The 24429-nt window shown below is 45.7% G+C and overlaps 1 protein-coding gene across 1 annotated transcript in view; it reads left to right on the forward strand.

Annotated features, from left to right (window-relative positions):
* LOC138295478 (calpain-13-like) overlaps window positions 1-24429 on the forward strand; it is a 530338-nt gene that overhangs the window by 181937 nt on the left and 323972 nt on the right. Inside the window, exons 3-4 of the mRNA XM_069233811.1 lie at window positions 769-838; window positions 23874-23992. Coding sequence (XP_069089912.1) covers window positions 769-838; window positions 23874-23992 — 189 coding nt within the window. The remainder of the gene's footprint in view (window positions 1-768; window positions 839-23873; window positions 23993-24429) is intronic.

Genomic DNA, 24429 nt, shown 5'->3' on the forward strand with positions numbered 1-24429 from the left:
CCGTTTTGTAACCAGTGATGGCAGACCAAGTTCATCAAAATATACAAAGAGTGAAATCTGTTTTTTTTTTCTTCTTTTTTTTAAGACCTTGATTTCAGAAATGAGTACAATCTGTGCCACAGAGGAACCAAAAAAAGTCTGTCCTAACAATAATTATGACTGTCTGAGTCTCTCTCGGAGATAGCAGCGTGTCACCATTCTGATTGGCTGTCTAGCAACAATGTTGATTCGCTGATGTGCAACAATAAGAATAGTGTTTAGACTTTACTGATTGGCTTAGATTTAGTCATTCAGAATGGCACTGTCACTACAGGGCCATCATGTCACAAACAGTCCATGACATTAGTAACAGGCTGTAAAATACTTTCTCGATTTGTTTTGTCTGTCTACAGATGCAAAAAGTGATCCTCAAATTTTCGTTCAGAACTAGGGCCAGTATGAATTATGTCTTGTAGATAAGTAAAATTGGCTTCTATGTGTGACACATTGGAAATATGTTTTGATCTAAGCTCAATAAGCTCTGTGCAAATTTAAATTAGCACAGGTTGTTTCAAAAACGGCTTAAAAAGCCTCATCAGTGAATTAAAATGTTCTTTGAATGACTGTGCAGGGGCTGTAACTTTACGACAATTTCTTTTTTTCCCTAAATTTAGATTTTCTTCTGATGTTAGTTGTTAAAGATGTAATTCGTGTAAATAAAACAATATACTGCTTCAATGTGCTGCTAAACTGTATTTAAACTATAAAATGTCATTTTATTTTCTTAAGGAAATACAGAGAGATCCCCATTTGCTAGTGGATGGTGCTAGCATATTTGACATTCGTCAAGGAGAGTTAGGTACGTTCTTTTTCTTTTTCTACCTCTTATTTTGGAATAATGAGAAAATGTCAGAAAGCAGCAATCAGAATCATATTGTTTTTATTCTGTATTTCCATGCTGTCCTCCTTTTCTGCCCGGATCTGCTTTCCTAGCAGTTTAAAGAAATAACCATATGCTGAAAAGAATCTGATGATTGAGCTCTTACACCATTTCCGGTGTCCTTTTATGGTAATCTAATATTTAAAATGTCATAGTCCGCATATATATGTTGAGCATTTTTTAGGGTCGAGCCTGCGTTGCATGCGCTCGCGCATGCATAACGCAGGGAGACTCTTTAGTATTTAGAAAAGGGCTCCGAGCCCTGTCAACTTCACGTCAGTGCTTTTTATTGGTTCGTGGGCTTCCCTAATAAAATCTTCTTGCTTTCATTAGTCGAAGGCACGCATATGGCATGCCTTTTCCGGTGGCTAGCCCTCCTCGAGCGCAGCAACCGAGTACAGAAAACATGCGAGGCTCGCTGTTTTCCACGGGCTCGTGGACTTTTTTTTCCTCTAATTTAGAGCGCGATCTCGCTTGGCAGAAGTCGAGCGCTTTACATACTTGAATTCACTTTTTCGGGTTGTGTACATAAATACACTTTTGCCCGATAGGTGAAAAGTCGGGTTATGAGTTTACAACGCGATCAGCTCTAACATGAGCAAACGCGAGACCCGTCGCATTGTAAATGCTTGTTTAAATTGCAGTGTTGGTGTAAACACAATGAAAGTATAGAAATTCATTTTGACCGTAACTGAATAGTCTATCTTTGTAACCGACATCACATGTGAAGAGTTGTTTACTGTAATTAACTTTATATCATTGCTTCAAACAGTACCCTTTTTTGTTGGGGCGACTGCGTCCACTACCTCCCTCACACTTGAGTATTACACTGGTTTGGTGGAGATATTTTTCCGACAGCGGCAATGCCTCTGATGTGCTGAGACGTTTCTCTCGACACATAGGAAACTTTGTTAGTCTTTATGTCCACGCTGAACATGGCAATTCCAAGCGAGATAAGCAAGCGCTGGCAAAGTCAATAGGTCTCACCTATGCAGAAGCTATTGGCTTTGCCTATGTGTTTTACCCATGTTGTACACCAGTGTGGATTCTTTTCAGCATGGCTAAATGTTAATGGCATAGAGGAGAGTAGCATGGAGTGGGGTAGCATAGAGTGGGGTGGCGAAGAGTAGAGTGGTGTGTCGTAATATGGAGCTTCGTGGAGTGGAGTGTTGTGGAGTGCAGTGTTGTGGAGAAGAGTGGAGTGGAGTAGAGTGGTGAAGAGTGGAGAGGGGTAGAGTGGTGTAGAGTGGAGGGGTGTAGAGTGGAGCAGTTTAGAGTAAAGAGGTGTGAAGTGGAGGGGCACAGAGTGGAGTAGAGTGTTGTAGAATGGGGTGGCATACAATGGAGTGGTGCAGAGTGCAGTAGAGTAGAGTGGCATTGAATGGATTTGCATGGAGTGGGTACAGTGGAGTAGTGTAGTGTGTCGTAGAGTGTAGTTGAGCAGAGTAAAGTGGCATAGAGGGAGTTGTGTAAAGTGTTGTTGAGTGTCATGGGGTGGTGTAGCATATCATACCATGGCAAAGAGTGAAGTAGAGTGAAGTGACATAGAGTGGAGTAGAGTGTCTTAGAGTAGAGTTTCTTAAAGTGGAGTGTCGTAGATGTCACGACTTACGCACTGCTTAAACCTGGAGTCCGCTGAACGAGTGATGAGGTTCTTGTTCCTGAATGTTCGGCCTTGGCCCAGGTAGGGGCGACTCTTTCTGGTAGCCACGGTGCTGAAGGCGATAGGAACGCCAAGGGCTGGCCGTGTCCTACAGAATTAGTGCCAAAGGGAAAAAAAAACTAAAAAGGGGAAAAAATCTCCAAAAAGGAAAATTTCCTGGAACAGGAGCAAAAGTCAACAAGATCAAAAAAGAACAGGAAAAACACTGGAACTGACGGGAACCAGAATCTGACACAAAGGAAGAAGGAGCGAAGACACCATCCAAACAGAAAGTGTTGCAGCGCAAGGAGGGAAAGAATCACAGCCCTTAAATACCCAGAAACAAGAAGCGACCCACAGAAAGTGCAAGGACACCATATTAGATAGGGAAAAACACATAGAAAGTAACGGACGTGGGTCCATAGAAAGAAGGGAACCAAAGCATGCTGGGAAGAGAGGGTTATAATGGGAAAGGAGGAAAAGGAGGAAAAACATAAAGGGAGGCACAAATGAGGGCGACAGAAAGAAAAAGACAACGATAGCAGGTAAGTGGGGAAGGGTTAAATATGCCCGAATGTGCGCCACGCTAGGAAGAAACGAGGCCCCATGCCCAATTTGGGGCCTCGTGTGCTGCACAAGAGGCTGGGTGCGCGGCGTGTCTCTGTGCCACGCGCCGCGGCCTGAGCTGAATGTTCGCCCGTGCGCCGTAGCGCAACAGTAGAGTGGAGTGTCGTAGAGTGGAGTGTCGTAGGGTAGAGTGTCCTTGAGTGAAGTGGCATGGAAGGAAGTGTTTTATATAATGGAGTGGTGTAGCGTAGAGTGCAGTAAAGTGTCAGAGTGGAATGGAGCAGCATAGAGTGCCGTGGCGTGGAGTGGAAAAAGTGGTTGTGGAATGGTGTAGAGTGGAGGGGTACAGTATGCAGGGTCACAGAGTGGAATAGAGTGGATTGACACAGAGAGCTGTGGAGTAGAGTATTGTAGAGTGGAGGGTCATAGATTGGAGTGTTGTAGAGAGGAGTGTTGTAGAGAAGACAGAAGTAGAGTGGAGGGACACAGAGTGGAGTAGAGTGCTATAGAGTGTCATAGATGGGAGTGGCATAGAGTGCCATGCAGTTTAGTGGTGTAGAGAGGAGTAGTAGAGTTGAGTGCAGTAGAATGTTATTGGGTGGAGTGGCATAGAGCGGAGTAAGGCGTTGTAAAGTGTTGTGAAGTGGAGTAGAGCGGTGAGGCATACAGTGGAGTAAAGGGGCATGGAGTGGCATAAAGGAAATTGTGTAGAATGAAGTAGAATGTTGTAAGGTAGCACAGAGTCTTAATGCCAGCAATGAGTTCAGCAAAACAGGAGGAGTCAAGTCTAAAAGTTTGGGGAATACTACACCAATGATGTCAGGTCTAAAAACACTCCACTAGACTTCCCTAACCCCAAAACACCCTGATCTGCACTACCCTGGCTGAGAGCAGGTGATAATGTGAGCAGGAGTGTCCCTCGAATTAGGATAGATAAGTGGAATTTAACCCAGCATTCATCTGTTCTCATAGTTATTCCACTTCTGGTATCCCCATAGCTAAATCTGACTGACTCGTAATAATGCTGTATATCCTTTGCTTAGGTACAGAGAATGTAACCATCATTGTGCTGCCTTCCTAAAAGGCTTGATTTCTCAAAGATTATTTTCAATGGTGAGTATTTTCTTTGTAGGACAGTAATTAATAACTAGAAAGTCATTCAAATTACATCATCAATTGCTGTGGAAAGACTGTCCTTGAGAAACCCCACAAGTGCGGGTTGTAGTATACATTGGGTGCAACATTACTTAACCATTCTGAATTTTCCTGCTTGGAAAGAGGCAAATGATGCAGTATTGGATTTAAAGCAATTTAAGTTCAGCATGTTTTGCCCCCTTTCTGACCAGTTTTCCCCTTCACATTTTCACCAGGTTTCTTCTAGTAAGATTTCACTGGGGGATATTATATTATAAGTGTGTTCTACTACACAACCCCTTATGATGAGCTGGGTGTGAACTTCCATTTGTCCATCAGTAGGATTACAGTAGCGCAAAGAACCAGACCCTAATATCTTAACTTGATCCAGCAGAGGAGGAATAGTTCAGTACTTTAATATAGTGTCTGTCTGTCTTGTCACAGTAATTTGCATCACAAGGCTCTACCTTTGCAGGACAGGCCATACTCTTAAAATGCAATCCTTTAAGAATTGTAAGTCCTTCCTTTATTTTTATGAATATTTATCCGTTGTACCATGAAACCCCTCCCTCCTACTGTCACTTCGAGCTCATTCTCTGTCAGGATGTGGAACACTTTCAATTAAGTTTGTTTTACTAGCTCTTACTGTGTTATGCCATCCTGCTATAGCAGGCACCGATTTACTCAAAAGCTTGCTGTGTAGCTCAGATTCCGCATTTAGGGCGGGAGGCATTATCAGCAACCACAGCATGCCGTGTGAACACCTGATAACAAGGGTGTACAGCCTCTGTGCAGTGGTTGCTCGGATGCCCACGTAGAGTAAGACAGGAAAAGCTGTATCTTAGCAGGGGAATGTCTCTAGAAGAGATTCTCACTGCTAAGATATAGGGCCAGATTTAAAAAGCCCTTGCTTCATGCAAGGTGACACAAGCAAATGCCAGGGCTTAAGTGAGATTTACTAAGTCACGCAAAGCCACCAGGCATGGCTTAAAACATCTAGAGTAACGCAAGATAGCGCAAATCGTTGCCTTGCTTTACTCTGTGTTGGGAAGGCATTCCATGGGTGAAAGCATGGGCATTCCCTTGCATCTACCCATGGGTTTTTGTGCATTCCCATATTTACAAAGATTTATAAACCAGGGAATGCTTCAAAATTATATGCCTGCCCAACAGAGGCATAAGGAGGAGAAATATCTTTATTTCTCTTCTTGATTTCCCCTTTCTACATGTGCTGCATTCTAACGATAATCAAAATCATGTTTACGCTATTATCATTGCATTATTTATTTAAGTTTCAGTTCTGTTCAATTTCCTGGTAAAGGGTATGGAATATTAAGCTAAATACAAAATGTTGGCCAATTTGTTGAGGATAAGCATAGCTTCAGAATTCCAAGCAGTACAAGGGATTACATTTCTATACACTGCACTCAAACAATAGCTATTATGGTTTGTCTCTCATCCATCAGATGAAAAACTGCAGTGGTTGAATTTTGAAAATGTCTTGGTTAAACCTTCTTGTGTTCAGTGGACTCATGGAATCCTACAGGAGACCTTACAGTAACACTATTTGTGAAACCTGTCATTTAAAATATGATTACTGTTAAATCACAAAACATGAGGACTATGACCAGTTGACAAAACTACAGTATCACTGAGCCTTGTAAAAGCTTGTATGTTTATCCAGGCAAACGTTAGCTCTACAAAGCATTGTTTGCTTTTTATAAACTCTATTTTCTTACTTTAATACTCACCTGCAGTAAAATTGGAGATAGCTGCCTCTATTGTAATACGCTTTTACAGTTGGCATGGGATTCACAACGCCTCTGCCAGAGCCAGCAAACAGTGCAAAATGGAGGTTCCTAAGCACTACACTGTGAAAGGGACACTTATTTCCATAGACATTCAGTCATTAGCTGATAATGTGACTTTGATGGCTCAATGTGTGGTGACATTTATGGTTTTGTTTATTTTTTGCATTTCTAAAGCTCACTACATGAATAGGAAATCTTTTTTATGTCCCAACTTTCCAATTTCCAGTTGAATTTAAAAGTGAGTTACAATAAACTGCATTAAATATATTTACAATCAATTATACATGTATTCTAGTGTGTTTGTTTTAACAATCGAAATGTCACATTTATTCACCATATAAAGTGCAAGGCTTTTTATTGGGTTTGTGGGAGGTAGATACTATGATAATGTATTATAAGGAATAAGATATGCCTTACTCTATGTAAAACATATATTGCATGGCACCTAGGAGGCCTATGACCATATAAAGGGACTCCTCTGTGACTTACAGTATATGTATGATAGAGCTTCTGGATCCTATACATGACCTGATTTTTTGGGGGTCTTCCAAAATACTCAAGATGTACAGTGAATGTATGGGTGTTTACACAGAATATTGGAAACAAAAATATTGTGGGACAAAATATTGCATCAAGAATATCAAGGACAAAAATATTGTAAGTTTTTTATAAGTAAGCAAAGTTTTCCTATATATAACTCCTCGTATAAGTACCACCAAGATATACTTATCTGCAAGGTGCATAGATCTGGAGTTAAGAATAGTCAATCTATACTTACCTATTTGCACTTACCTTCTCAATATTTTGGTCCTCCATATTTGTGACATAATATTCTCTCCACACAATATTTTTGTTTCTGATAATCTGTAGTCATACCATTCATCAGTAAAAACACTTTCCTTAAACAAATCACCTGTGATGGTCCCGATAGTGCTATTTTTAAAGATTGCTTGCTATGTGGTTTGTCCTCACCTGCCCTTAATGCTTGCTTTTCCTTGTCTGTATTTTAACCCCTTCGCTGCCAGGCCTTTTCCCCCTCCTGTGCCAGGCCTTTTTTTGCCTATTTGGGGCAGTTCGCGCTTAGGCCCTCATAACTTTTTGTCCACATAAGCTAACCAAGCCAAATTTGCGTCCTTTTTTTCCAACATCCTAGGGATTCTAGAGGTACCCAGACTTTGTGGGTTCCCTTGAAGGAGGCCAAGAAATTGGCCAAAATACAGTGAAAATTTCGTTTTTTTTAAAAAAAATGGAAAAAGTGGCTGCAGAAGAAGGCTTGTGGATTTCCACCTGAAAATAGCATCAACAAAGGGTTTGTAGTGCTAAACTCAGCAGCTTCCTAGCTTTCAGGAACAGGCAGACTTGAATCAGAAAACCCAATTTTTCAACACAATTTTGGCATTTTACTGGGGCATACCCCATTTTTGCAATTTTTTGTGCTTTCAGCCTCCTTCCAGTCAGTGACAGGAATGGGCATGAAACCAATGCTGGATCCCAGAAACCTAACCATTTCTGAAAAGTAGAGAAAATTCTGAATTCAGCAAGGGGTCATTTGTGTAGATCCTACAAGGGTTTCCTACAGAAAATAACAGCTGAAAGAGAAAAATATTGAAATTGAGGTGAAAAAAACATAAATTTTTCTCTACGTTTTACTCTGTAACTTTTCCCTGCAATGTCAGATTATGGAAAGCAATATACCGTTACGTCTGGTGGACTCCTCTGGTTGCGGGGATATATAGGGCTTGTAGGTTCATCAAGAACCCGAGGAACCCAGAGCCAATAAATGAGCTGCACCCTGCAGTGCGTTTTTATTCTATACCGGGTATACAGCAATTCATTTGCTGAAATATAAAGAGTAAAAAATTGCTATCAAGAAAACCTTTGCATTTCCAAAAAGGGCACAAGATAAGGTGCTGAGGAGCAGTGGTTATTTGCACATCTCTGAATTCCGGGGTGACCATACAAGCATGTGAATTATAGGGAATTTCTCAAATAGATGTCTTTTTTACACACTCTCCTATATTTGGAAGGAAAAAATGTAGAGAAAGACAAGGGGCAATAGCACTTGTTTTGCTAATCTATGTTCCCCCAAGTCTACCGATAAAAATGATACCTCACTTGTGTGGGTAGGCCTAGCGCCGGCGACAGGAAACACCCCAAAGCGCAACGTGGACACATCCTAAATTTTGGAAAAAAACTGAGGTGTTTTTTGCGAAGTGCCTACCTGTAGATTTTGGCCTCTAGCTCAGCCGGCACCTAGGGAAACCTACCAAACCTGTGCATTTCTGAAAACTAGAGACCTAGGGGAATCCAAGGAGGGGTGACTTGCGGGGCTCGGACCAGGTTCTGTTACCCAGAATCCTTTGCAAACCTCAAAATTTGGCTAAAAAAACACATGTTCCTCAAATTTCTGTTGCAGAAAGTTCTGGAATCTGAGAGAAGCTACAAATTTCCTTCCACCCAGCGTTCCCCCAAGTCTCCCGATAAAAATGATCCCTCACTTGCGTGGGTAGGCCTAGCGCCGGCGACAGGAAACACCCCAAAGCTCAACGTGGACACATCCTAAATTTTGGAAAAAAACAGAGGTGTTTTTTGCGAAGTGCCTACCTGTAGATTTTGGCCTCTAGCTCAGCCGGCACCTAGAGAAACCTACCAAACCTGTGCATTTCTGAAAACTAGAGACCTAGGGGAATCCAAGGAGGGGTGACTTGCGGGGCTCGGACCAGGTTCTGTTACCCAGAATCCTTTGCAAACCTCAAAATTTGGCTAAAAAAACACATGTTCCTCACATTTCTGTGGCAGAAAGTTCTGGAATCTGAGAGGAGCTACAAATTTCCTTCCACCCAGCGTTCCCCCAAGTCTCCCGATAAAAATGATACCTCACTTGCGTGGGTAGGCCTAGCGCCGGCGACAGGAAACACCCCAAAGCGCAACGTGGACACATCCTACATTTTGGAAAAAAACAGAGGTGTTTTTTGCGAAGTGCCTACCTGTAGATTTTGGCCTCTAGCTCAGCCGGCACCTAGGGAAATCTACCAAACCTGTGCATGTCTGAAAACTAGAGACCTAGGGGAATCCAAGGAGGGGTGACTTGCGGGGCTCGGACCAGGTTCTGTTACCCAGAATCCTTTGCAAACCTCAAAATTTGGCTAAAAAAACACATGTTCCTAACATTTCTGTGGCAGAAACTTCTGGAATCTGAGAGGAGCTACAAATTTCCTTCCACCCAGCGTTCCCCCAAGTCTCCCGATAAAAATGATACCTCACTTGCGTGGGTAGGCCTAGAGCCGGCGACAGGAAACACCCCAAAGCGCAACGCGGACACATCCTAAATTTTGGAAAAAAACAGAGGTGTTTTTTGCGAAGTGCCTACCTGTAGATTTTGGCCTCTAGCTCAGCCGGCACCTAGGGAAACCTACCAAACCTGTGCATTTCTGAAAACTAGAGACCTAGGGGAATCCAAGGAGGGGTGACTTGCGGGGCTCGGACCAGGTTCTGTTACCCAGAATCCTTTGCAAACCTCAAAATTTGGCTAAAAAAACACATGTTCCTCATATTTCTGTGGCAGAAAGTTCTGGAATCTGAGAGGAGCTACAAATTCCCTTCCACCCAGCGTTCCCCCAAGTCTCCCGATAAAAATGATACCTCACTTGCGTGGGTAGGCCTAGCGCCGGCGACAGGAAACACCCCAAAGCGCAACGCAGACACATCCTAAATTTTGGAAAAAAACAGAGGTGTTTTTTGCGAAGTGCCTACCTGTAGATTTTGGCCTCTAGCTCAGCCGGCACCTAGGGAAACCTACCAAACCTGTGCATTTCTGAAAACTAGAGACCTAGGGGAATCCAAGGAGGGGTGACTTGTGGGGCTCGGACCAGGTTCTGTTACCCAGAATCCTTTGCAAACCTCAAAATTTGGCTAAAAAAACACATGTTCCTCACATTTCTGTGGCAGAAAGTTCTGGAATCTGAGAGGATCTACAAATTTCCTTCCACCCAGCGTTCCCCCAAGTCTCCCGATAAAAATGATACCTCACTTGCGTGGGTAGGCCTAGCGCCGGCGACAGGAAACACCCCAAAGCGCAACGTGGACACATCCTAAATTTTGGAAAAAAACTGAGGTGTTTTTTGCGAAGTGCCTACCTGTAGATTTTGGCCTCTAGCTCAGCCGGCACCTAGGGAAACCTACCAAACCTGTGCATTTCTGAAAACTAGAGACCTAGGGGAATCCAAGGAGGGGTGACTTGCGGGGCTCGGACCAGGTTCTGTTACCCAGAATCCTTTGCAAACCTCAAAATTTGGCTAAAAAAACACATGTTCCTCACATTTCTGTGGCAGAAAGTTCTGGAATCTGAGAGGAGCTACAAATTTCCTTCCACCCAGCGTTCCCCCAAGTCTCCCGATAAAAATGATACCTCACTTGCGTGGGTAGGCCTAGCGCCGGCGACAGGAAACACCCCAAAGCGCAACGTGGACACATCCTAAATTTTGGAAAAAAACAGAGGTGTTTTTTGCGAAGTGCCTACCTGTAGATTTTGGCCTCTAGCTCAGCCGGCACCTAGGGAAACCTACCAAACCTGTGCATTTCTGAAAACTAGAGACCTAGGGGAATCCAAGGAGGGGTGACTTGCGGGGCTCGGACCAGGTCTGTTACCCAGAATCCTTTGCAAACCTCAAAATTTGGCTAAAAAAACACATGTTCCTCACATTTCTGTGGCAGAAAGTTCTGGAATCTGAGAGGAGCTACAAATTTCCTTCCACCCAGCGTTCCCCCAAGTCTCCCGATAAAAATGATACCTCACTTGCGTGGGTAGGCCTAGCGCCGGCGACAGGAAACACCCCAAAGCGCAACGTGGACACATCCTAAATTTTGGAAAAAAACAGAGGTGTTTTTTGCGAAGTGCCTACCTGTAGATTTTGGCCTCTAGCTCAGCCGGCACCTAGGGAAACCTACCAAACCTGTGCATTTCTGAAAACTAGAGACCTAGGGGAATCCAAGGAGGGGTGACTTGCGGGGCTCGGACCAGGTTCTGTTACCCAGAATCCTTTGCAAACCTCAAAATTTGGCTAAAAAAACACATGTTCCTCACATTTCTGTGGCAGAAAGTTCTGGAATCTGAGAGGAGCTACAAATTTCCTTCCACCCAGCGTTCCCCCAAGTCTCCCGATACAAATGATACCTCACTTGCGTGGGTAGGCCTAGCGCCGGCGACAGGAAACACCCCAAAGCGCAACGCGGACACATCCAAAATATTGGGAGAAAACAGTGCCTACCTGTGGATTTTGGCCTGTAGCTCACCCGGCGCCTAGGGAAACCTACCAAAATTGTGCATTTCTGAAAACTAGAGACCTAGGGGAATCCAAGGAGGGGTGACTTGCGGGGCTCGGACCAGGTTCTGTTACCCAGAATCCTTTGCAAACCTCAAAATTTGGCTAAAAAAACACATGTTCCTCACATTTCTGTGGCAGAAAGTTCTGGAATCTGATAGGAGCCACAAATTTCCTTCCACCCAGCGTTCCCCCAAGTCTCCCGATAAAAATGATACCTCACTTGTGTGGGTGGGCCAGGTGCCTGCAACAGAATAAGGCCCAAAACCTGAAGGGATAGCACAGCAAGTTTATAAGGGCATATTCTTTTATACATCTTTAGACGGACTCTGCTTTGGGGACCCACATAAGTGAGGTGTCATTTTACTTGGGAGACTGAGGGGAAAACTGGGGAGTAGGAATTTTGTGCTGGAGCGGTGATCCTACTAAGAAAAATCAGGAAAATATGCTTTTTTATGCAAATTTTGAGGTTTACAGAGGAGTCTGGGTAAGAAAATGTTGGGGGAGCCACACAAGCCACACCTCCCTAGACTCCTTGGGGTGCCTAGTTTTAAAAAGTTTCTGGGTTTTGTAGGTTTCCCTACATGACGGCCGCACCCAGGACCAAAAACATAGGTGGGCCCTCCCCCCCAAACACAGGTATTTTTGGAATATATCACTTTGATGTGTGCACATACGTCTGTGATGTGCCAAACACTAAAATTGTGAAAAGAAACACACTTAGGTTATGTGAAGAAGACCCCTCACCCACCAACCAAGTTGGTGGCATGCTTCATCATCGGGGTCCCACCCGAGGCACCTAGCGTGTCTCATGTGTGCTGCGACGCCTGATTACAGCGGAGCAGGTTTTGTCATTTGTACCACACATACTGGTTGGATTTGGCACGAGGGTGAGTGATGGTTCAGTAGATCAAATTTTATTAACAAGAGATTTCACAAAAGTGAAATGCACTGGTAATAACTGAAAGGCCAAAAAACTGAACCAATGACTCACAGCTCGTGAGCTGTAAAGCTACGACAAGGCACCAACCGCTTTACAGTCCATTCACACACCTTTCATACATGACATGCACTAGACCATTCACGCCGCCAGCCACGGGCCCAGCACATTACAAGACTCGTATCCACAGACAGCGCCAGTCAAGGGCCCATCACTTTCATACGCCCACATGCCTGATACAGCAATCACACCAGCTGATGAGTGTGTGGACTGGCGTTTGGCCGGCACTGCCAGCCAAGCGCCACACCACCAGCCAAGCGCCACCCCACCCACACCACCAGCCAAGCGCCACCCCACACACACCGCCAGACAATACACACAACAGTCGTCTACCAAGTTCCCACACAATTTTCTCACTAACTCCAAAAGTGGGAGGACAACCAGGGGGGTAATATTGGAATCCCTACCAGTGTAGACCCGGAAATTATAAACATATCCTGTACTACTTTCTGACAGCATATACAATTTAATTCCATACCGTGCCCTCTTGCTAGGAATGTACTGCCTAAAAACCAAACGACCCTTGAACAGGACCAAAGACTCATCTACAGATATTTCTTTCCCTGGAACATAGATCTCTGAAAACCGATCTACCAAATGATCAAGGACAGGTCTAATCTTAAAAAGACGGTCAGAATCAGGATGATCTCGTGGCAAGGCTAAAGCATTATCTACAAAATGCAACATCCGAAGAAGAAGCTCATACCGGTTACGACTCATGATGGCAGGAAATATAGCAGTTGCCATCAAGGGACTAGTAGACCAATATGAAGACAGCGACGGCTTCCTTATCAGCCCCATCAAAAAAGTTAAACCCAAGAACTTTTTCAACTCTTCCAGATTTGTGGGAATCCACCGGCTAGCTCTAGAGTGTGGCCTAAGTCTGGCAGCGTTGTCCCTCAAAAACTGCTCTGCATACAAATTATTCTGCTCAACAATCTCTTCCAAAAATATATCGTCCATAAACAACTCAAAAAAGTTGACGGGCAAAAAGTTTTCCGTATTAACTCGACACCCTGGAAAACCAGTAAACGCAGGCAACTGTGGCTGCTCCATGTTTGGTGCAACCCATGCGTCAGGTCTTCCAATGGGAAGCCTTTCAGCCGCTGGCTCCTGCACCATTGGCACATCACTGTCCTCCTCTAAAACAGGCCCTTCATCAGCACTGAGAGTGGCTTCATCATCAGATGATTCATCTCTGACAGAAAATTCACTTCCAGAATCCTGCACTTCCTCCTCTGCCTCAGATGCAGAGTCAGTCTCATATTCATGGTCAGAAGATGACTCAAAAAGCACACTAACAACCTGCTGAGCGGTCATCCTACGGCTGGTCATGATCCTTCCTACAAAAATTAACTGGACAAATACACCACCAACAACCAGCACTGTGTAAGATAAGTAACAAAGTATAGGTTTATCACTAAGAATTATAAACTCAAAAACTATACTGCTCACTTGCCTGAAAAAGCTTGACTCACCAGCAACTACTCTGCACAGCCACAGCAATCACCAACGATATCCCACTAAAAAGAGAAAAAAAAAAGCAAATTAGACATAAGACAACACAATAATCATTGTGCATAACTCTAAGGACAATTTCACACACAATCCTGCATTCAGTACACCACCTACAAACATGTCATTCATGCATTGCAACAATACTCACTTGGAGTAAATTTATTTACTTACCTAAAACATGCAACTACGCAAACCGCAGGACAACTACTGCCAAAACTGCAACAAGCCACAGCAAAGTCAGCAAAAGCTTTGAACTAAAACAAAAAGGAGAAAAACTGTTATTATCATAAAAGCAAATACTTCGCCAGTTGACAAACACTCCGCCACTAACCATTTTTTCATTTTCCCTTGTGTCTAGTCTTCTCTGCTTGGGGGAAGATGGGCCTAAAAAAAAATAGGCCAATCTACCCCCAAGGGGAGGGGGCAGAAATCGCCCAGATTACATTGCACCCTTTGGGGGGGGGGGCGACCCTTGCCCAAGGGGCCACACCCCCACACAAAGCACACACACACACATAGTATCCCTGGCGCTATGGGGATTCTGCCCCCCTTGGGGACAGAAAGGCCTAAAAAATAGGCATATCTGCCCCCAAGGGGGGCAGAACTGCCCAAAAATACATGTGGGCCCCTGGGGGCGACCCTTGCCCAAGGGGCCGCCCCCCAACACAAAAAATAAAAACCAACAATAAAATCCCTGGTGTCTAGTGGCTTTCTGCCCCCCTTGGGGGCAGATCGGCGTAAAAATAGGGCCAATCTGCCCCCAAGGGGGGCAGAAACGACGATAAATACATTGCGCCCCCGGGGGGAGCGACCCTTGCCCAAGGGGCCACCCCCCAACACAAAGCACACATACAAACATATATTTCTGGCGCTATTGGGATTCTGCCCCCCTTGGGGGCAGAAAGGCCTAAAAAAAATAGGCCTCTCTGCCCCCAAGGGGGGCAGAACTGCCCAAAAATACATATGGGCCCATGGGGGCGACCCTTGCCCAAGGGGCCAACCCCCAACACAAAAAATAAAAATCAACAATAAAATCCCTGGTGTCTAGTGGCTTTCTGCCCCCCTTGGGGGCAGATCGGCCTAAAAATAGGGCCAATCTGCCCCCAAGGGGGGCAGAAACAACAATAAATACATTGCGCCCCTGGGGGGAGCGACCCTTGCCCAAGGGGCCACCCCCCAACACAAAGCACACATACAAACATATCTTTCTGGCGCTATTGGGATTCTGCCCCCCTTGGGGGCAGAAAGGCCTAAAAAAAATAGGCCTCTCTGCCCCCAAGGGGGGCAGAACTGCCCAAAAATACATATGGGCCAATGGGGGCGACCCTTGCCCAAGGGGCCACCCCCCAACACAAAAAATAAAAATCAACAATAAAATCCCTGGTGTCTAGTGGCTTTCTGCCCCCCTTGGGGGCAGATCGGCCTAAAAATAGGGCCAATCTGCCCCCAAGGGGGGCAGAAACGACAATAAATACATTGCGCCCCTGGGGGGGGCCACCCTTGCCCAAGGGGCCGCCCCCCAACACAAAAAATACAAATCAACAATAAAATCCCTGGTGTCTAGTGGCTTTCTGCCGGCCTAAAAATAGGGCCAATCTGCCCCCAGGGGGGGCAGAAACGACGTAAAATACATTTGCCCCCAAAGGGGAGCGACCCTTGCCCAAGGGGCCGCCCCCCAACACAAAAAATACAAATCAACAATAAAATCCCTGGTGTCTAGTGGCTTTCTGCCCCCCTTGGGGGCAGATTGGCCTAAAAATAGGGCCAATCTTCCCCCAGGGGGGGCAGAAACGACGTAAAATACATGTGCCCCCAAAGGGGAGCGACCCTTGCCCAAGGGGCCGCCCCCCAACACAAAAAATACAAATCAACAATAAAATCCCTGGTGTCTAGTGGCTTTCTGCCCCCCTTGGGGGCAGATCGGCCTAAAAATAGGGCCAATCTGCCCCCAGGGGGGGCAGAAACGACGTAAAATACATGTGCCATCAAAGGGGAGCGACCCTTGCCCAAGGGGTCGCTCCCCCACACTAATATAACACACACACACACACATACTGAAATCCCTGGTGTCTAGTGGGCATTCCTGCTGCCCGATCGCATCGCGATCGGGCAGCAGGAATGCTCAAAGAGACATCGAGGGAAAGGAAAACCCTTTCCTTTCCCTCGATGCCTCTCTCAGAGCACCCCCACCCCGCACAAAGGTGAAAAACTCACCTTCTCCCTTAGACGCGCTGGAAGCAAATGGCTTCCAGCGCGTCTTTCCCCCTTTCCATGATCGCGCGCTGACGTCATGGGGGGGGGCGGGGGGATTCCCCTTTCAGCCCTGGCCTGGGGGTGTTGGGGGGCGGCCCTCGGGGGAAGCGTTAGCGCTTCCCCCGACTGCCAGTCCCAGGACGTAATGGTTACGTCCATGGCGCCACACGGGCGCTGCCATGGACGTAACCATTACGTCCCTGGCGGGGAAGGGGTTAATACAATATGCGTTGCCAGTTAACTGTATTTTGATTTATTGTAATATTATAACTATACTTGATATTTTCTGCTGCATATATGATTGTTTATTTGATGTTATAATACCATGTAATTTCCCATGGTTAGTCATTTGTGCTTAATTACTTTTCTAAACCTAGTTTTAGAAAAAAATGCAGTGCTGCACATCTCATCTCACCCTTAACACAAGACAGTGGGTACAACAGACTATCTAAATTCAAGTGTTATTCAGCCGCGGCTGCCGCAAATCTCAAGGGGAGGGGTGGGAAGGTAGTGGACAGAGATGGAGGAGGAAAAAAACAAAACACCTTATTGTCGCCTCCTGCCTCCTCACATTGCTCTTCCCTCCATGTGGTGTCACAGTGAATACTCAGGCTTCCCAGCAATCCTAGAGCTGCTTACATGCTAAACATAGCATGTAAGCAGCATCAGGATTGGTCTGAGCAGCAGTCACTGCCACTCATACACAAGCCTGGGGTCTGGTCAGTTTCTGCAACCCGACTGTGTTTACAGCTGGGTTGGAGAAACCTATGTGCGCATGTGTGTTTGGGCGGCCTCAGACAGCCGGCCAAATACACATGAACACTTAGTGCTCTCTCTCCTCCTCCTCCCTAACACCTCTGTTAACACTGATTTTATTAATGAAATTACTAATGAATATTCATGTATTCTGAGAGTTGAATTTGCATAGAAAATGTAATAACATAGGGAAAAATAACGCACGCATTTGAAGTGGGTTTTATACAATGGGACATATCCCCAATATAATTGGGGCAATTGACGGAACACATATAGCATTTGTCCCCCCGCCAGAATTAACAGGTGTTCAGGAATTATACGTTTCCACTCCATGAATGTGCAGACGGTGTACTTGGCGGACCAGTATATCTCCCACGTCAATGCTAAGTATCCAGGGTCAGTGCATGATGCCTTTCTCCTGAGGAATAGCAGCATCCCAAATGTGTTGGCCCAACTACAGAGGCACAGGGTGTGGCAAATAGGTGAGCCCTGGTTCACACCCAGTATATGTTGGTGTATGCCTGTGGTGTAGGCCATATAGGATAGTGTGTGGCTAAATGTTGTCCCTCAATATTTGCAGGTGACTCTGGTTACCCAAACCTATCATGGCAGCTGACCCCTGTGAGGAGTGATAGGACAAGGGCAGACAAATGTTATAATGAGGCACATGGGTGAACCAGAAGGATCATTGAAAGGACCTTTGGCCTCCTGAAGGCCAGGTTCCCTGTGCCTCCATCTGACAGGTGGATCCCTGTGCTACTCACCCAAGAAGGTCTGTCCGATAGTGGTGGCATGCTGCATGTTGCACAACCTGGCCCTCAGACGCCATGTCCCTTTTCTGCAGGAGTAGGAGACTGGAGATCCCCTGTAGTAGCAGTGGACCCTGTGGACAGTGAGTATGAGGAGGCAGAGGATGAGGATGTGGACAACAGAACACCTGTAATTCGTCAGTACTTCCAATGACACAGGTGAGACAGTGCGACTTTACATTTCAATGACTTTGGTTGTATTCTATGTGGCATTGGCATGCTGGTATTTCCACTTCTATGTCCTTTTACTGTTACCTCTGGCTATTTATTTTGCAGATGTTGGTGATTTGACAAATAATGCTGGTGTGATCACAACAGCCAGCTACAGGTCATTGATTCTATGCTCATTCTATCTACAGTTCATTTGCACTGGTTGTAACTGTTTCAATCAATACATATTTGAAATGTGACATACTCAAGATTGATTTATATCAAAGGGTGTTTCTTGGAGTGCTAATATTTAGAGGGGGAAGTGCAATTGGATGGGGTGATGATGGAGGAAAGTCCAGGGTATTGTTCCAGTCTGTTCGTAGCACAGGTGCATTGTCCAAGGGGACATAGGAAGAGGAGCAATGGCAGTTCAAGGTGGACAGGGTGACTGAGTGGGACACAAGGGGGAAAATCAGGAGAGTCTCATTTCCTGGCAGGGGTCTTTGCAAGTGTCTCTGGCTTCTGTCTGGATCGCAGAGAACGTTTGCGGGGTGGTTCACCTTCTGCAGGGGGAGGGGTGCTTGTGGCCTGTGAGTCCTGTGGCGGGGCCTCCTGGCCACTAGCGGCAGCGGAAGTCGAAGGCTGTTCAGATGTCTGGCTAGTGGCAGGGGCCAGCTGGTGTGACACTGCCTCCCTCATAATGTTGGCCTGTCTGGCAGCACTCCTGCTATGGAGATCAGGGTTTTGTTAATGGCCTGCAAGTCCTCCCTGATACCCTGATACTGTCCCTCCTGCAGCCGCCTGTTCTCCTGCACGTTGTCTAGGATCTAGCCCATCGTGTCCTGGGAATGTTGATAGGGTCCCAGAATGTCAGAGAGCGCCTCCTGGAGAGTTGGTTCCCTGGTCCTGTCCTCCCCGTGGCACACAGAAGTCCTCCCAGTGTGCCTGTTGGCCTGTGCCTCGGTCCCCTGAACCGTGTGCCCACTGCTACTGACCCAAGGTCCCTGATTGTCTTGTGTGTGAGGTGTGGCCTGGGGTCTCTGTACAGGTGGGCACACTGCTGATTTGTGCAGCCTGGGGTCTCTGTACAGGTGGGCACACTGCTGATTGATATGTCCTGGGGACAGAGGTTTGGGTATGCTGGGTGGGTGCTGTGGTGTTGTTTCCTGATGGGGGAGGTTCTGTGGTGGTCTGTGACTGGGCTTGGGTAACCGACCGTCCAGTGGTCCCTGATGGGCCAGGTAGATCATCTAGATCCTGAAGACAAGAGTTAACTGTCATCACTGTGGGCCTCTTCAGTTGGGGGACTGGATAGTGCTGGCACCTCATCTCCGTTGACATTGGCTGCGGTACCTGTGGTGATGTAAATGATGTATTATGCCTCATCTGTATGACATATTGGACATCTGTGGCTTCCCCTCTTTGGTTGGTGTTGCCTTGCCAGCTTTTATTTGTGTATGTTAGTGTATGGTGGGATTGTTAGTTCCTATGCTGTGCATGTTTTGTGATGAGTGTCCATGCAGGGCTGTGAGGGTTGTCCATGCATTGGTACAGCATGCAGGGCTTGGCATTGGGATTAGTGAGATGTGATGGTGGAGTGTGTGGGATATAGTGAAGTGATGGGAGTGATGGTGAGGGTATGTGATGGCATGCAGGTAGGGGGGTGATAATTATTGAAAGTTGACCTACCGGAGTCCAGTCCTCCTCCGACTCCGGCCATGCCCTCAGGATGCAGTATTGCCAAGACTTGCTCCTCCCATGTTGTGAATTGTGGGGGTCCACCGCCAGTCCTCCGGATAGCAAGCAGGTGTCTTATTGCTATGGAACATACCTTGCCCCGTAGTTCGTTCCACCTCTTCCTGATGTCGTCCCTTGTTCAGGGGTGCTGTCCCACGGCGCTGACCCTGTCCACGATTCTCCGCCATAGCTCCTTCTTCCTGGCTATTGATATCTGCTGCACCTGTGCTCCAAATAGCTGTGCCTTTACCCTGACAATTTCCTCCACCATGACCCTTAACTCCTCGTCAGTGAAACGGGGTGCCTTTGTGGTGCCATGGGTGTTCTGTGATGTGTGTTGGTGATGGTGTGTTTGGAAATGTGTTGGAGTTTGTGAAGTGGGGTGTGTGAGGGGTGTATGGGTGTATATTGTGTGTGTATGTAGTTGTGGCAGTGGTCTTGGTGCCAGTCTCATGCCAATGATTTGTAATCGTAAAGGGTTGTGGGTAATGTGGGTGTGTGGGTGTGGTATGTGTATGGGTGTCAGGTGTGTATTGTTTGAATTGTCCAATGTGGTGGTGTTTTGTCTGTGGGTGTCCATTGTGAGGGCGGCGGTATGTACCGCCAATGGTTTACCGCCATTGAATGTCCGCTGTGGTGATTCATGGGTCATGATTTGGTGGGCGTCGTTCTGTTGGCGTAACGGTGTGGGTTTTGATACCGCCACTTTATCACTGACCTTTGGGCTGGCGGATTTGTGTCTCTGGCTGTATTCTGTCGGATTGGTGTGTGTGTCATAATATGGTGAACGAATATCCACTGCCACAGCTGTAAGTTGGTGGCTGTCAACGTAGCGGTAAGCCGGATTTACCGCCAGCGTCATAATGAGGGCCCTAGTTTTATTGGACAAAGTGTGAACATGCAATCCCTTGACCAATAGGGACTTGGGAAGTAGATTTAGGAAATCTAACTTAGCCAGACTGCACAGAGAAGAAGACACCATTTGCCCATTTTCTATCTTGCCATTTAAGGCCACCACTATTTTCTTGAGCGTCTTGAGAAGAGAGGTGCTTAACTTTACTGCTTAAAGTCTTTTCCATTTCTGAACTTTGATGCTGAATCCTGATGCCTTGCTGACCAGACTGATGTCCTGATGACGAAGACTGTCACTGCTCGCTGATCCAAAATGAGGATATCTATAGTGACTATGATATTGTTTGCTATGTCTATTTGCTTTTGTTTCTAGGTACCAACCGCGCTAATTTTGATAGAGCCATAATTAGATGTTTTCCAAATTTGTGTTGACTAAATTGTTTTGCATGAAGCCCAACGTGCTAGTTCTAATCTGATGGTAGTTAGGGAGCTCACTGAAGACGTTTGCTACATGTAATAACAACTGGTGTCTTTTCTTTGCTGAATCTAAATGTATGTATTATCGTTTGTGCAGTTGTTCTTGTTATTAATTTGTACTGTAACCTTAGAATGTGTAGTAGCACAAGCCTTGATTAGATTGCATTTCTTTTGTCGCTTCGGACAGCCAGTGTTTCTGTATGTTTATCAATTGATTTTGAGATTATCCTACGTAACTTTAGCTTTGTTAATATATACGGAAATAAATATTCAAACTTTTACATAAAGGTGTGGTTATTCATGACTGCAAGGTCCTGGTGTGTGATGCCAATTATTATTGACTTCTATTGACTTCCATTGATTACTAATGCTATGGATTGTTATTGAATATTGATCTGTGCATGTACGGGATATATGGTGGGTGTTAGAAATGGGGTCTTTGGTTGACAGTCAGGTTACCCCCTGTTCAAGCAAGGACCCTCACTCTAGTCAGGGTAAAAGAGAATCACCCTCAGCTAACCCCTGCTTACCCCCTTGTTAGCTTGGCAGAGCAGTAGGCTTAACTTCAGAGCGCTAGGTGTAAAGTATTTGTACCAACACACACAGTAACTTAATGAAAACACTACAAAATGACACAACACCAGTTTAGAAAAATAGGAAATATTTATCTAAACAAAACAAGACCAAAACGACAAACATCCGACATACACAAGTCAAGTTATGAATTTTAGAGATTAAACTCAAAAATAGCGCTTAGAAACAAAAATGCTTCGATGAGATGTTAACACGGCGTAGTGACGGAGTCGTTCCCAACAAGCCGACACCAGCGGCGCCGGACACGGAGTCGTGTAGACCCCCAAGTACAGTACCTTTGGTGAAGAGTGAAAACAAGCCGATGCGCGAAGTCGGGAATCGCGGCATCTGTGTGAAGCGTTGAATCCGTGCACTTCGAGCGGCGTCGGTCACGACGTGGTGCGGCGACTTCCACGGAGTCGTGGACTTCAGCGGGGCTGCAGCGGCGTCGGGCCTGCGAAGAGCGTCGCGTTCCAGCGAGGGTCACAGCGTCAGGTGCAGGCGGCGTTACCGAAATCAGCAGCGGCGTCGGTCCGGAGTCGTCCGAAGTCGATTTCCTTGTATTTCCACCAGCTTTCCTTTCAAGGGCCCAGGGACTGGATAGGGCACCACTTGTCAGAGCAGGAGTCTCTCCCGAGACTCTAGGTGCTGGCAGAGAGAAGTCTTTGCTGTCCCTGAGACTTCAAACAACAGGAGGCAAGCTCTAAATCAAGCCCTTGGAGATTTCTTCACAAGATGGAAGGCACAAAAAGTCCAGTCTTTGCCCTCTTACTCTGGCAGAAGCAGCACTGCAGGAAAGCTCCACAAAGCACAGTCACAGGCAGGGCAGCACTTCTTCCTCAGCTATCAGCTCTTCTCCAGGCAGAGGTTCCTCTTGGTTCCAGAAGTGTTTCTAAAGTCTGTAGATTTGGGTGTCCTTCTTATACCCATTTTAGTCTTTGAAGTCACCTTTCTTCAAAGGGGACTCACACCTACTTGTGAAATCCTGCCTTGCCCAGGCAAGGCATCAGACACACAGCAGGGGGTTGGAGCCGGCATTGTCAGAGGCAGGCACAGTCCTTTCAGATGAGAGTGAAGCCTCCTAGCAGAGATGGCTAATCAGGAAATGCAGGTTACACCCCAACCCCCTTTGTGTCACTGTCTAGTGCGAGGTGAAAAACAACCCAACTGTCAAACTGACCCAGACAGGGAATCCACAAACAAGGCAGAGTCACAGAATGGTTTAAGCAAGAAAATGCTCACTTTCTAAAAGTGGCATTTTCAAACGCACAATCTTAAAATCAACTTTACTAAAAGATGTATTTTTTAATTGTGAGTTCAGGGACCCCAAACTCCACATGTCCATCTACTCTCTAGGGGAATCTACACTTTAATCATATTTAAAGGTAGCCCCCACATTATCCTATGAGAGAGACAGGCCTTGCAACAGTGAAAAACGAAATTGGCAGTATTTCATTGTCAGGACATATAAACCACATTACTATATGTCCTACCTTATCCATACACTGCACCCTGCCCTTGGGGCTACCTAGGGCCTACCTTAGGGGTGCCTTACATGTAAGAAAAGGGAAGGTTTAGGCCTGGCAAGTGGGTACACTTGCCAAGTCGCATTTACAGTGTAAAAATACACTTACAGACACTGCAGCGGCTTGTCTGAGACATGATTACAGGGTTACTTGTGTGGGTGGCACAACCAGTGCTGCAAGCCCACTAGTAACATTTTATTTACAGGCCCTGGGCACCTCTAGTGCACTTTACTAGGGACCTAACAGTAAAACAAATATGCAAATCATGGAGAACCAATTACGTACACATTTTAAACAGGAGCACTTGCACTTTAGCACTGGTTAGCAGTGGTAAAGTGCCCAGAGTAACAAAAAGAGTAAAATCAGAGTCCAGCACACATCAACAACCTGGGGAACAGAGGCAAAAAGTTAAGGGAGACCACGCCAAGGATGAAAAGTCTAACAGTGGGAAAACCTCAAAGTGAGTCAAACAGTTCATTGGCCTATTCGCATCTCTCTTATAATTTTAATTATTAAGGTCTGATGAGCTAACACCTCCATGGTCCAGCCCTACCTCTCCCATGTACTGCTGGCTGAGCCAGCAGATGAAAAATGAAACAATAGTGGAACTATCATTTCATTTTTCATCTCCTGGCTCTTGGCCGGGGAGGCAACGCTCCTCCATAGCGAAGGAGCCAACTCCTGGTGTTATTTCAAATCACTCTCAAATAAACTAACATCATTGTGTAATCCAGATATTTAAGACTTAAGTGGGAAATGTCAGTGCTATAAACGCATAAAAATTATTTTGTCATGATAATCACACGCTATGTCTTTTTCTTCTCACAGGAGATTGCTGGGTTTTGTCCGTAATAGGTGCTATGACAATTCGCCCCCACTTTCTGGAGAATGTGATTCCTACAAACCAAGGATTTAATCACAAATATGCAGGAATCTTCCACTTCAGGGTATGTAATGTGCTTATGATGTGCATAAATTTGTTCTGCAAAGAACTTCTCTATTGTTGCAGGAAATTGGAAATTTGAAAATGTATGCTGGCATGCATGCTGTACAATGCCTGTATACAACCAGAACCACAAAACTTTAGGGAACTAAATTAACATATTACTCTATGTCTGTCAAGCACCACATAGTTTTGATTAATGATGTGTGTATTTGCATTTTAGTTTCTTGACAACATTTCCGTATGCCTTATTCAATCTATGTGCAGAATAACATACGCCCAATGGTATGGTATGGTATGTGGTTGGTCACTGTGCTCTGTGAAGCTCAAGACCACAGGCCATGCTCTTCACACAGACACACTTAATATTCCATAAGCATTTGTGGAATGTTATTGTGGTGGCTCTGTTGCAGTATTATGGAACAGTCACAGTGAAGTTTC

Source organism: Pleurodeles waltl, chromosome 5, assembly GCF_031143425.1.
Source record: "Pleurodeles waltl isolate 20211129_DDA chromosome 5, aPleWal1.hap1.20221129, whole genome shotgun sequence".
Classification (NCBI taxonomy): domain Eukaryota; kingdom Metazoa; phylum Chordata; class Amphibia; order Caudata; family Salamandridae; genus Pleurodeles; species Pleurodeles waltl.